This window comes from Lacerta agilis, chromosome 2, assembly GCF_009819535.1.
Source record: "Lacerta agilis isolate rLacAgi1 chromosome 2, rLacAgi1.pri, whole genome shotgun sequence".
Classification (NCBI taxonomy): Eukaryota; Metazoa; Chordata; class Lepidosauria; order Squamata; family Lacertidae; genus Lacerta; species Lacerta agilis.
Window position 1 is genome coordinate 7,075,110 of NC_046313.1, and position 12,132 is coordinate 7,087,241.

Here is a 12,132-nt window from a genome sequence, read left to right on the forward strand (position 1 = left end):
GGAGATTTCAAGAGATTTCAGGAAGCCTCGTCCCAATACAATCCAAACTCAGACCCTTTCAAATTAGAACATAAATGTATCATATTGGTGTTTGCCCGTCACTTCAGTTTATAGGAAATTCAGAGTTTCAATGGGCCGTTCATGTTTTATGTATTTAATATTTGTTGGAAGCTGCCCAGGGTGGCTGGGGTGACCCAGCCAGATGGGCGGGGTACAAATAAAATAATAATAATAGTAATAATAATAATAAAGAATTATTCATTCATTCATTTAAGCTGTATACCGCCCTATACTCGTAGATCTCAGGGCGGTTCACAGCATAAAATTCTGTTCTTCAACCATCAAGATTCCCAGAGTGACTTGAAGGATACGAAAGAAAAAAGGAAACCCTCAGTAATGTCTAAAAAGGCTTAACACAAAAGAAAAATGGATTGAAAGGAAGGAACAAATAAGCAAACTTGGAGGCCAAAGGTGCCCCCAAACCACCTCAGCTCCCTTTTTAAACATTTCATTTTTCTGCTTCTTCCTGAAAAATGAGAGAGATTACTGCATTTTGCGATCCTCCAAATTTGCCATAGAGTGGCATCTGACTAAGTCAAGAGTAGATCCAATGAGATCAATGATGGTAAAAGTCCCATTTCCAATAGGTCTAGTCAATGCATGACTTGTTCAGATGCCACCCACAATTTATATGTAATGAAAATTACTGTTTCATCCACCAGATAAAAAGCTGCATAGCACAGCAATGCTCACTGACGTGACATTGCAGCAGAGAAAATGGTAATGGTGCTCCTTCCAATGATGGGTGGCTGCCATTTTTATATCCAGATGTCTCCTTGAACTATGTTAACACGTGGTGTTATTCTAGGAATACATCTGAGGTGGGGAATGAAAGCTGACTGCTCCTGGCTCTGCACTTACTAATGGTAACTGTAGCTTATTTTTCCCCTGTTTTGCCCCCACCCACCTGAAAATTGCCAGGATGACCCTCCCAACTTCTCCTTCACCTATAAGCGGAGTGACAAAATTTAGGATGCTCAACCCTACTAAGACACATCTACTCACCTTGGTCTGGAAACTGAATATTGTGACAGAGAGGCATACTAGTGCTGTTATCCCCAGGCACAGAAGGACTGACTTGGTGTTGTAGTAGCTGCAAAATGAAAAAATGGAATGGCGTTAGAGATCCAAGCTAAGAGATCCACCTTCAGAAAGGATATGTGCTATAGTTCTCAGAAGCTCGGGACACATTTGGTTTAGAAACTAACCCGAAACTTTGGATTCTGATCAAGAAATTAAATTGGAAGAGGAAAGCCAACTTGTACATGTTGCTCAGGAGCACAAGGAACAGATGTTGTCAAAATATCTGAATTATCCACATTCTGAGGAATAGGGCCTCATAATGATACCTCTACATATGCAATTATGAGGCTACCTTATACCAAGTCAGACAATCGGTCCATCTAGACCTGCCTTGTACAATACCAGCCAGTGGTGGTTATTCAAGGACTTGGGTCTTCCCCAGACCTGGCACCCAAGCTTTTCTAACTGGAGAGGCCAAGAATGGATCCTAGCATCCCTCTGCATGCAAAGGCAGATGCCATGTCACTGAGCCACCACTGCTGACCTCAGAGGAATCTCCTTGGGCAGGGACTCTGAGAACCACATGCTGAGAATAACATAACAGGGATGCCCAACATCACCTCCCCACCTGCCTTGTAAGCTTTCCAAAGACACAAAAATAATTAATGATAATAAAGTTGGTCATGGCTGGACAAATGGAGCTCAGCTAAGTGAATCTTTAGCCTGCACCCAGCAAAGCAACTGCTTCCCAAAGTATTTCCCCATCTTCAAATATGGTGATAAAAACTAAGAAGAATGCACCCATTGCAATCTAATCCTAAACATGACTACTCAGAAGAAGAAAGTCCTATTTAATTCAGTGCTTACACCCAGGTAATTGGGGTTAGGACTGCAGCCTTAATCAAGGACAGCCCAAATTGACATATGCTTTTGTTTTGTATTTGCAACAGCAGAATATCTTGCTGCAATGTGCTGATTGCTCTAGAAACCATGAGCAACTAATGCCTTTGTTTTGTCCTTCCACTACCACTGACAGGCCATCAGACAAAAATAAAACAATGAAAATTCATGATGCACCTGTGCATGAGATTGTTACAGCATGGTGGCGGGGAATGACAAATGTACATGACTGGACCACAAGTAGGGATGGGGGGAAATGATTCAGTTCATGCTTGAAGCTGAATCTATCAAATTTGCACTTTTCAAAACAATATGAGAACCTCAAGCAGCAAAATGGAACATGCCACCCTTGGGATAGAGAGCGGTGTGTGTAAATAAGCATGCTCTGACTTTCTAATGAAACGTCAGAGGGTGAGGCCAAAGAATGAAATCTCACACAGAGAAGAAATATGGCAAGGATGCAGTCTCTTCTTGTGATCAACCTACCTGGAGAGCATCCCAGTCAGATAAGCCATGGAAAGAGTCTGTGGAAGGAAAGACATTTGGTTATCTTCATATGCAGGAGATGAGTGTTAGGGAAAGAGGCACAACCAGATGTTACCGGAAGCGCATGCTGTTTGTCCTTATTGAGGACAAACTCAAAGAACTTGTGACCCACCAAGCAATAATAGTGCATAAATGATGGGTTTACACTGGGTATTTCATTCCTCTGTGGTGTCATAAGCAGGCCAAAAGCCAAAGAGAACTATTCATTAATAGCTGCATTGCAGGGGAATTTCAGATGGTGCATTTTTTCCTCACCCCTGCATGGCAAGCTGTGCTGCCAAAATCCTTCAATCTATTAAACTCTTGAAGACCCCCAGCCTTCTTTGCTGCTGGGCTCTCTAACTGAGGCACTGTTTTACCCCAAAAATTATATACCCTTTGTCTACACCTTTGTGATTTTTGGGCTCCCTGTGTGTTGTTGGACTCTAACTCCCAGCAGCCCAGAAAGCACGGTCAATGGTCAGGGATGATAGGATTTGTGCTTAATCAACCAGAGATATTGCTGGATTACAGCTCCCATCATTCCAGACCATTGGCAGGGGCTGATGAGAGTTGGGAGTCCCAAACATTTGGAGGGTTTCAGGTTGGTGAAGGCTGTTTCACAGAGTCAATGGTTTCAGACTTTGGCTTTCAGCCACTGGAAATGGACAGACAACTTTAAGAACGTGACGTGAGAACATAGGAAGAGTCTTGCAGGATCAGGCCAATGGCCCATTTGATGCAGCAGCATCCTGTTCGCACAGTGGCCAACCAGATGCCTGTGGAAAACCTTCAAGCAGGAGTCAAGCACAAGAACATTTCCACTCCAGCGGGTTTCCAGCAACTGGCATTCAGAGGCATAATGTGGCGGCAGATCACAGCCATCATGGCTAGTAGACATTGATAGCCTATCCTCCATGAATTTCTCCGACACTCTTTTAAATCCATTTGTGTTGGTGTCTATCACTGCCTCCTGTGGGAGTGTGTTCGATAGTTTTTAACTATGTGCTGCGTCAATAAACACTTTCCTTTTCTGCCCTAATTCTTCCTTTGGCTCTGATGCTCCTGTAAAATCCCCCTTTAAAAGGTAAAGGACCCTTGACCGTTAAGTCCAGTTGGGACGACTCTGGGGTTGCGGCGCTCATCTCGCTTTACAGGCCAAGGGAGCCAGCGTTTGTCTGTAGTTTTTCCGGGTCATGTGGCCAGCATGACTAAGCCGCTTCTGGTGCAATGGAACACCGAAACCAGAGCAGCGCATGGAAATGCTGTTTACCTTCCTGCCAGAGCGGTACCTGTTTATCTATTTGCCCTTCGTGCTTTCGAACTGCTAGGTTGGCAGGAGCTGGGACAGAGCAACAGGAGCTCACCTCATCGGGGATTCGAACCGCCAACCTTCTGATCAGCAAGCCCAAGAGGCTCAGTGGTTTAGACCACAGCGCCACCCTTAAAACCCCCTTAGATTAGCACAAATCACAGCACCAGGTATACTACTTACAAAGATGCTCAGGAGGATCAGGTTCCATGGGAAGTACCTCCTGTGAGTTAATTGAAAAGGAGCCAAGAAAGCATTGTTACTGAAAGAGCATAACCTAGAAGGAAAAATTGCACAACGGCATCTTGCATAATCAGATAATTAAAGCACGGTGGATAGCAGCAGGGCAATAACTCCCTCCTTTTTGGAGGTCTTTAAGTGGAGGCTTGACAGCCATCTGTCAGGAATGCTTTAATGGTGTTTCCTGCTTGGCAGGGGGTTGGACTGGATGGCCCTTGTGGTCTCTTCCAGCTCTAGGATTCTATGATTCTATGAATAACATGCGTACAATTCTACTGGGTGACTATCGCTCACGAGATGCTCTGGAGCACAAATGCTTCTCTTGCCGATTCAACTTAACTAAGAGTTATGCCACCTTTTCAACAGTGTTGTAGAAATTGGAGTTCTTGGTAATACCCAGAAGTCAGAATCTGTTCTCTGGCTTGCGAAGTATATGCAAAAGTGTCAGACCATTTGGCCATCTTGAATTGCTGTAGAATTCTGGGTATTACCAAGAACTCCAATTTCTACAGCAATTCAAGGCGGCCAAATGGTCTGACACTTTTGCATATACCTTTTCAACAGTGGCTTGCGAGGTGTGGTTTATCAAGGAAGCATTTGTGGCATGGAAATGAACAATGTCACCCTTTGCTGTGAGCATAGTATCTGCTAAATGGGCACAACAGCTAGGATCTGGATGGAAAGAGGGGTTTAGAGGGAATAATACCCAAGGGCATCAATATACTGAAAAGCATTGGCAAGTTCAGTGGGGGAAATCAGATGAGAATGGTGTTCTTCCTCCCTTCCTCTCTTTCCAATGCCTAACTATAGCAGAGCATTTCCCGCACTGTGGCATGCCTCTTTCAGACAAGAAGGTCTGTTCTCCTTGTGCAATGCAAAACCAGAATCCAAGCCTAGTTCACTACATGAACCACAAGGCAAACCCATGAGCCATTATCTCCAAATTACACCAGTACCACCCACCCCTGCCAGGGAAGAAGGCGTGAGTGAAGATCTACATCAGGGTGACAGCTAGAAGACCAGCTTGTACTGTTATGAGAATAGCCAAACTTCCAAGGTGACACAGATCTCTCCCACAAACAGGACAGAAAAGGAGATGCACAGAGAACACAAATCCCCCTTTTCTCTATCGAATGCGCTAAAAGTAGGGTTTTACCTGGGTCCAGAGCAGCAAGCTAGGATCAAGTAGGTAATAAAGAAGACGGCACTGCAATGAGAGGAGAGAGGGGAGAGGAGAGAGAGAGAGAGAGAGAGAGAGAGAGAGAGAGAGAGAGAGATGAACCAAGTAGGGTGGGATTGCAGATTTCCCATTAAGGGCATCTGGTTGGCCACTGTGAGAACAAGATGCTGAACAAGATGGGCCATTATTATTTATTATTATTATTATTATTATTATTATTATTATTATTATTATTATTATATTTGTACCCCGCCCATCTGGCTAGGTCCCCCGAGCCACTCTGGGTGGCTTCCAAAATATTGAAATACATTAAAATGTCACAGATTAAAAACTTCCCTAAACAGGCCTGCCTGCCTTCAGATGTCTTCTAAAAGTCTGGTAGTTGTTTTTCTCTTTGACATCTGCTGGGAGGGCGTTCCACAGGACGGGCGCCACTACCGAGAAGGCCCTCTGCCTGGTTCCCTGTAGCTTTGCTTCTCGCAGTGAGGGAACCGCCAGAAGGCCCTCGGCGCTGGACCTCAGTGTCCTCATTGGCCTGATCCAGCAGGCTATTCTTATGTTAGCTTTCCTAGTCTCACCTGGATATACCAGAGTATTGAAATTGGGGCCATTTGTTCTACCACTGAGCTATGGCCCTTCTTGATGTTTGGTTAATGCAGGCATGGGGAACCCTTGCCTCCCCAGCAGATGTTGGACTACAACTCCCACCCCTGACCATTGGGCCATGCTGCCTGGGGTTGATGGGAGTTGCAGTCCAACAACATCTGGAGAACCACAGGCTCCCCATCTCCCCATAGGAAGAAAGAAGAGGATCTATGACTTACTTGGCACTTTAGCTCAAGCCTCTTAAGTTCCACCTTGAACCCCAGCCTACATCCCAGAGGGCTAAGGGCTACAACAGAAACAGAAAACACCCTTCTTAATGGAGGGGGGGGGAATGGTCAACACAACCAACCAGTTAAACTTGGTGGAGAATTATTAGTGACTCCAGACAACTGATTGAATAGGGAACAGGAGGTCAACCTTCAGAGAGTCTGTGCGAGAGGAAAACTTCTCCAAGTATTTTTCCACTATGTGAAGAGCTGTAGAGTGTAACCCTAAACTGTTTGCCGTACTGTCACCTTCTGCCTGGTGGGGAGATGGCTTGTGACTGAGAAGACAGGTTCCACTTACATTTGCAACAGTGGGGCTGAGGCATGTTGTCCGGCTGGGAAATAAAAACAGCCATGGGAGGGGGTGGAAGCACTTACAGTTGCCATGCCCCACCCCTTAAACCTGGTTCTTTTTAAATGAAAACGTATTTTATTTATTTTGCAAACCTAATCAGATTTGCATAGCAACAGCAGCAAATAAAACTCCCTCCCACCCCCACCCCACCCCGCTCCCAGAGTGCAGATTTGCACCTAGGTAAGGTATGCCTTCTGTCCAGCTCCTAGATTTTCACAAGCATCAATAAAGTAATGAATTGAAGGTGTCGCTGCACAGCGTTCCGTGTGTTCTTGGTAGGCGAAAGCCGCGTTCAATGGATTGTGCGTATTTAATAAAACCAAACCATGTTGCACAGAAGGTGGCACTCCTCTTTCCTGTGTGATGTTCATGTTCTAAGGTGGTTAACCCTAAACTTTACCTCTGAGCTACATGGCCCTCCCCCCAGAGTTTTTCTTCTTTGCTTTCCAACAACCCATCTTCCAGTTACAGGTAGGTAGCCGTGTTGGTCTGCCATAGTCAAAACAAATAAAATCAAAAAATCCTTCCAGTAGCACCTTAGAGACCAACTAAGTTTGTTCTTGGTATGAGCTTTGTGTGCATGCACACTTCTTCAGATCACGAAAGCTCATACCAAGAACAAACTTAGTTGGTCTCTAAGGTGCTACTGGAAGGATTTTTTGATTTTAGATTTAGTTTTTACCCATCCTTCGTTACACCTTGCCTGCTGCTTCTCTAGTGCTGCTGTGCCAAGAAAAGCCAGGCTGGCATAAACTGTGCACACCTGCACCATCCCCCACTTTGTCTCACTCAGGCATCAGCAAACTTTTTCAGCAGGGGCCTGTCCACTGTCCCTCAGACCTTGTGGGGGGCCAGACTATATATTTTTTTTGGGGGGGGATGAACAAATTCTATGCCCCACAAAACCAGAGATGCATTTTAAATAAAAGGACACATTCTACTCATGTAAAAAAATGCTGATTCCCGGACCGTCCGGGCCAGATTTAGAAGGCGATTGGGCCGCATCTGGCCCCCGGCCTTAGTTTGCCTATCCATGGTCTCACTGTTCCTGCATTTCTCTGCTATTTGCATTGTTGCTGATCATGGAGAGGGGGGAGGGAATGATGAACCCCTCTGCCTTCTGAGATTTCAATAAACCATTGTTTATTGTAGGTCCAAACCAGCAGGTCAGGGTCTGCTTCTAGGTCCGCTGTCTCCCAACTCTTTCCCCCCAGGGACCATAGCTGTCAACTTTTCCCTTTCCTTGCGAGGAATCCTATTCGGAATAATAATAATAATAATAATAATAATAATAATAATTTATTTGTACCCCCATCTGGCTGAGCTTCCCCAGCCACTCTGGGCAGCTCCCAAACGAATGTTAAAACAATACAGCATTAGATATTAAAAACGCCCCTAAACAGGGCTGCCTTCAGATGTCTCTTAAAAATAGGATAGCTGCTTATTTCCTTGACATCTGATGGAAGGGTGGGTGCCACTACCGAAAAGGCCCTCTGTCTGGAATAAGGGATTTCCCTTAAAAGGGGGGGGGGAGTTGACAGCTATGCCAGGGACTCAGTCATAGAGGGAAAGATGTCTAGGGCCCTCCTCTTCCTGTACTCTTTCCCACTGCACACTAAGGTGGTTCCTCCTCATCTCCAGTGCTCAACTAAAATGGGACGGGGCTTAATGAAAGCTCCGCACCTGACTCTGCCCACTTTTGGCCAAAAAGGGCTGGAAGTGTTTGCCTCTTTCTTTCCCTCTTTTTTATCTCCCCAAAGACCTCCTAAAACATACATACAACACAACTAATAACAGTATACATCTGTAACACATGTTCCCAATTATACGATCCACAAGCTAGTATAAACCTTTGGAAGAGGTCTTTGGTTTTCTAGAGAATTTGTAAATGAAATGAAGCTCCATTTTCCTGCCTAGCATCACATTCACTTGGTGAGCCCCAGCTGTGTGACTATTCCCAGTGCCACGGAAGCCATAGGGTCATTTTGAGCGGGGTTATTATGGGTTGGAGCTCAGACTCTACCCTTAGCTTGTTCTTAAGGTTGCTTCTGTTTTCCTATGTAGTTAGATGTTAGCTGTCCGTCAATAAACTTGCCTATATATTAAATAAGAACGTAAACAGAGACGAAGCTTATTTCTGAGATAAAGCCAGTACTTACTAGGAAGCCCAGTACCAGGCTGGGTTGCTTGGATATATGTTCGGATGGTTCACTGCAGTAAAGAAAGAGAAAGACAAGGCACATGAGAGCAATTCAAAGAGAGCAGAGCATCTGTGTCCGGCATCTCAACTGCTTGCCCATGGCCTGTAGGAGGCACACCAAGCCAAAACCCTTCACCCAACCATTTCCTCTCTCTTTTCATATCATTTTTTAGTTTTACAATAATACTTTCCATTGCAATATCTCCTCTTATATTACATTTTGGATTTTTATGGCCCTGACTTCCTTCAAACCTTCCTTATGATTTTCTATCTTTCATTTCAAATTCTGCATTTTCACCATTTAACCATTGCTTTAAAATAAAAACATTAAAACATCAGTTACAGGTAGGTAGCCGTGTTGGTCTGCCATAGTCAAAACAAATAAAAAAAATAAAAAAATCCTTCCATAGCACCTTAGAGACCAACTCAGTTTGTTCTTGGTGTGAGCTTTCGTGTGCATGCACGGTATCTGAAGAAGTACGGTAGGTCTCTAAGGTGCTACTGGAAGGAATTTTTTTATTTTATTAAAACATCATACATTCTTAATATTATCTGCAGTGGTTTTTGTACCTTTCCTTGCAAAGCTTCTTGCAATCCCACCAACGTATTTGATTGAATACAATTGTCTTTCAAATGATTTACAAATTTGGTCCAGTCCTTGATGAACTACTGGTCCCGCTGTTCTCGGATCCTTCCTGTCCCAACCATTGCCTCTTGCCTCTCTCTCCTCCCCATCCACACTGTGGCTGTAAGATTGTGTCCTCTGCTGCTAAATCTCCACACTGGTGTATAATATGGACAACTAGAGGGAGCCTGATCCACCACCCTCTTCCCAGCAATTTTTTTGGCCCTCCCAAGACCCCACCAATTTTAGTGTCAGATTTAAAATTTGTTGTTGTTAGATGTATTATCCATCCTTCACCGCAGATCTCAGGGCAGGTTACAAAAATTTAGAATTCAGTGTTAGAAAAGTTAAAAAAACAAAAATAAAGGTAGACACAATGCTGGGCTTGGCGGAGCCCAGCACCCTGATGGGAACGTAAAGTATCCCCCCTTTCCAGTCATCAGATCGATCATCTGATGAGCAGAGAGGTTGCAGTATCAGGTGATCTGAATATCTGAAATTAAAATCAGTGGATATTATAGGCGATAGCATTAAAATGTTAGTTTAAAATAGAATATAAGAAGATAGAATTGTGATTTTTTTTTTTTGTATTTCTGTTAAGAATAAGGTGATAGATACAAGATGATAAATAAGGATTAAGATTAGTTGTAAAAGAAGAGTTAAAGTGGTTACAAAGTTACTACAGTATATTTGAAATGAACGCAGAAGAGGGGCATGAGGAATCCTCCAAGTAAGATTATAAATAAGATTAAAATAGTAAATAGGTGTTTGAATGTTTGTTTTGTGTTGTTTCAGTTGTGTTTTTATGTATTGTATTAGTTTTTTTGTTTTGCATTTTGTAGTTTGTATTTTGTATGCATTCTTTTCTTTTGTATTTTGTTTAAATATCATAAATTCCTATAAAAAAGCAGTATCAGCTGATCTGCGTGGCTTACCCGAAAAGGGGTCCTGGGTGTGTATCTGGCTGTGTGTACATGCATATACGCAGTTTGCATGAGAATGTGATTGGCCACACCCACTGCTGCCATGTGACCTCGGGAAGGTTGGCCAACAAAGCAAAACAAAAAAAGCAAGTCACTCTGTTGTTGAGTCTAGTTACAGGGCTATATCAGATCTGGGTCTAGTCAGAATGTTCTTAGTATCTTGTGTAACAGGCTAATGGCTGTCAACACTCCCTGCTGTTCCCCACTGCTATATACATAGCTGTCAACCCTCCCTGCTGTTTCCCAATGCTATAATAAGGGAATTTCCCACAAAAAAAAAGGTTGACAGCTGTGAAACTGGGGCACTCGCTCCAGCACACTGCAAAGGAATGGTCTATCGGCAGTGCTAGGAGCGGCTTATTCTGAGGCATTTATATAATGCTTCATGTGCTTACAGAGTCAGACCCTGAAAACAGCAAGCACCGCTTAAACCACCCAGTGTTTGAGGAAAGGGGTGGGGTGGGGTGGGGTCAATGCTCTCAGTTTCCACACAGCCTCAAAAATAATTGAAGAGGGCATCACAATCAGCATAATGACATCAATTTATTCGCTTTATTCTACTCCAGGGAAATGGCTGTTGGCTTTGTAGACAGGTGATTAAATGGCTTGAAAAGTCTCAAGCGATACCCATGTATTATTCATGTGACATGCAATTTGATGCAGGTAAGCCTTTGAATCCACCACCTCTGCTATTTGAGCATCAGACAGGTGGCCGCTGAAAACCGAGGCTATGAATAAAAGTGCGCCAAACTGGGTTGCAAGAGTCCTAATGCTTTCTTCTTCAAGAAACAGCTGCTAGGGACAAAGAGAGGGTGATCTCCAATTATCACACTCAGGGCAGGGGTTTTGCTGCCTGAGACAAAACAGGAATGTACCACCGCACTGTCCCCCTGCCCCACACTGAAGCCTCCCTTACCAGGGTGGTACAACAGTGCCCGTGAAGTGGTGGCGGCATTTTCCAGGGGGATCTCATGCATCCACGATCTCATGAGATTTCAGCAAGATCTCACCGGAAGCCAGCACCGCTGCCAGTGACAGAGGCATGGAGGCACCACCTCTTGGGTTTTGGCCACCCAAGGCAGCTGCTTCACCCCACCTCATGGGCCCTGACCAGTGTGGTATGAAGGCCAGGGGTGCTCCCTTCACAAAGGCACAAAGGACATCCACCCATCTTTCTTTTTTATTTTATCTTAGTTTTGTGAGCCAGTTTGAGCATGCAGAAAGACAGGCTATGAATGTTTTCAACAAATTTCACTGATTATACAGACTCTAATGTATGACATTCCCGTCATTCTTGCTACGTATTGGTGGAACATCTAGCTTTTGAACGGAGCTGCCACTAATTCAATTCAGTTTGCATATAAAGCCGAATTGATCAAATCCACACTTTCTGAAACAATACGAGAAGCGAAACACAAGTCGCCCTTTGAAATTTGTACTTAGGCAAAATTTGCAGTGCAGGTTTCCAAGCACCCAATGTTTACAAAAGAAGGCATATATTATGGAAATGTACATAAAAATGAATACGTTCGTGAAAATAACATACAGAAATGCATTATATTAGGAGAAATTGCCTGCAGAAAATATGTACCTTAGTCAAAAATATGTTAGGAATAATGTGAATTTATGATTGGAGAAATGAGAACCTGAGAGAACCAGAAACTGACAGATCCATCCATCCCTAGGTGCTACCAATTCTCACCTAGAGCAGGGGTAGCCAAGATGGTGCCCTCCAAATGTGAACTGCAACTCCCATCATCCTTTGCAATTAGTCATGCTGGATGGGGCCAATGGGAGTTGGAGTCCGACAGCATCTGGTGGGCACCACATTGGCTGCTGCTGAAAGCAATGTTCAAG

At 44.0% G+C, this 12,132-nt stretch overlaps 1 protein-coding gene across 1 annotated transcript in view; it reads right to left on the minus strand.

Annotated features, from left to right (window-relative positions):
- Positions 1–12,132, minus strand: part of FAIM2 (Fas apoptotic inhibitory molecule 2) — a 40,742-nt gene that overhangs the window by 12,413 nt on the left and 16,197 nt on the right. Inside the window, exons 5-10 of the mRNA XM_033142643.1 lie at positions 11,850–11,866; positions 8,627–8,678; positions 5,217–5,267; positions 4,004–4,043; positions 2,470–2,507; positions 1,066–1,153 (exon numbers count right to left, since the gene is read on the minus strand). Of these exons, the coding sequence (XP_032998534.1) occupies positions 1,066–1,153; positions 2,470–2,507; positions 4,004–4,043; positions 5,217–5,267; positions 8,627–8,678; positions 11,850–11,866 (286 nt within the window). The remainder of the gene's footprint in view (positions 1–1,065; positions 1,154–2,469; positions 2,508–4,003; positions 4,044–5,216; positions 5,268–8,626; positions 8,679–11,849; positions 11,867–12,132) is intronic.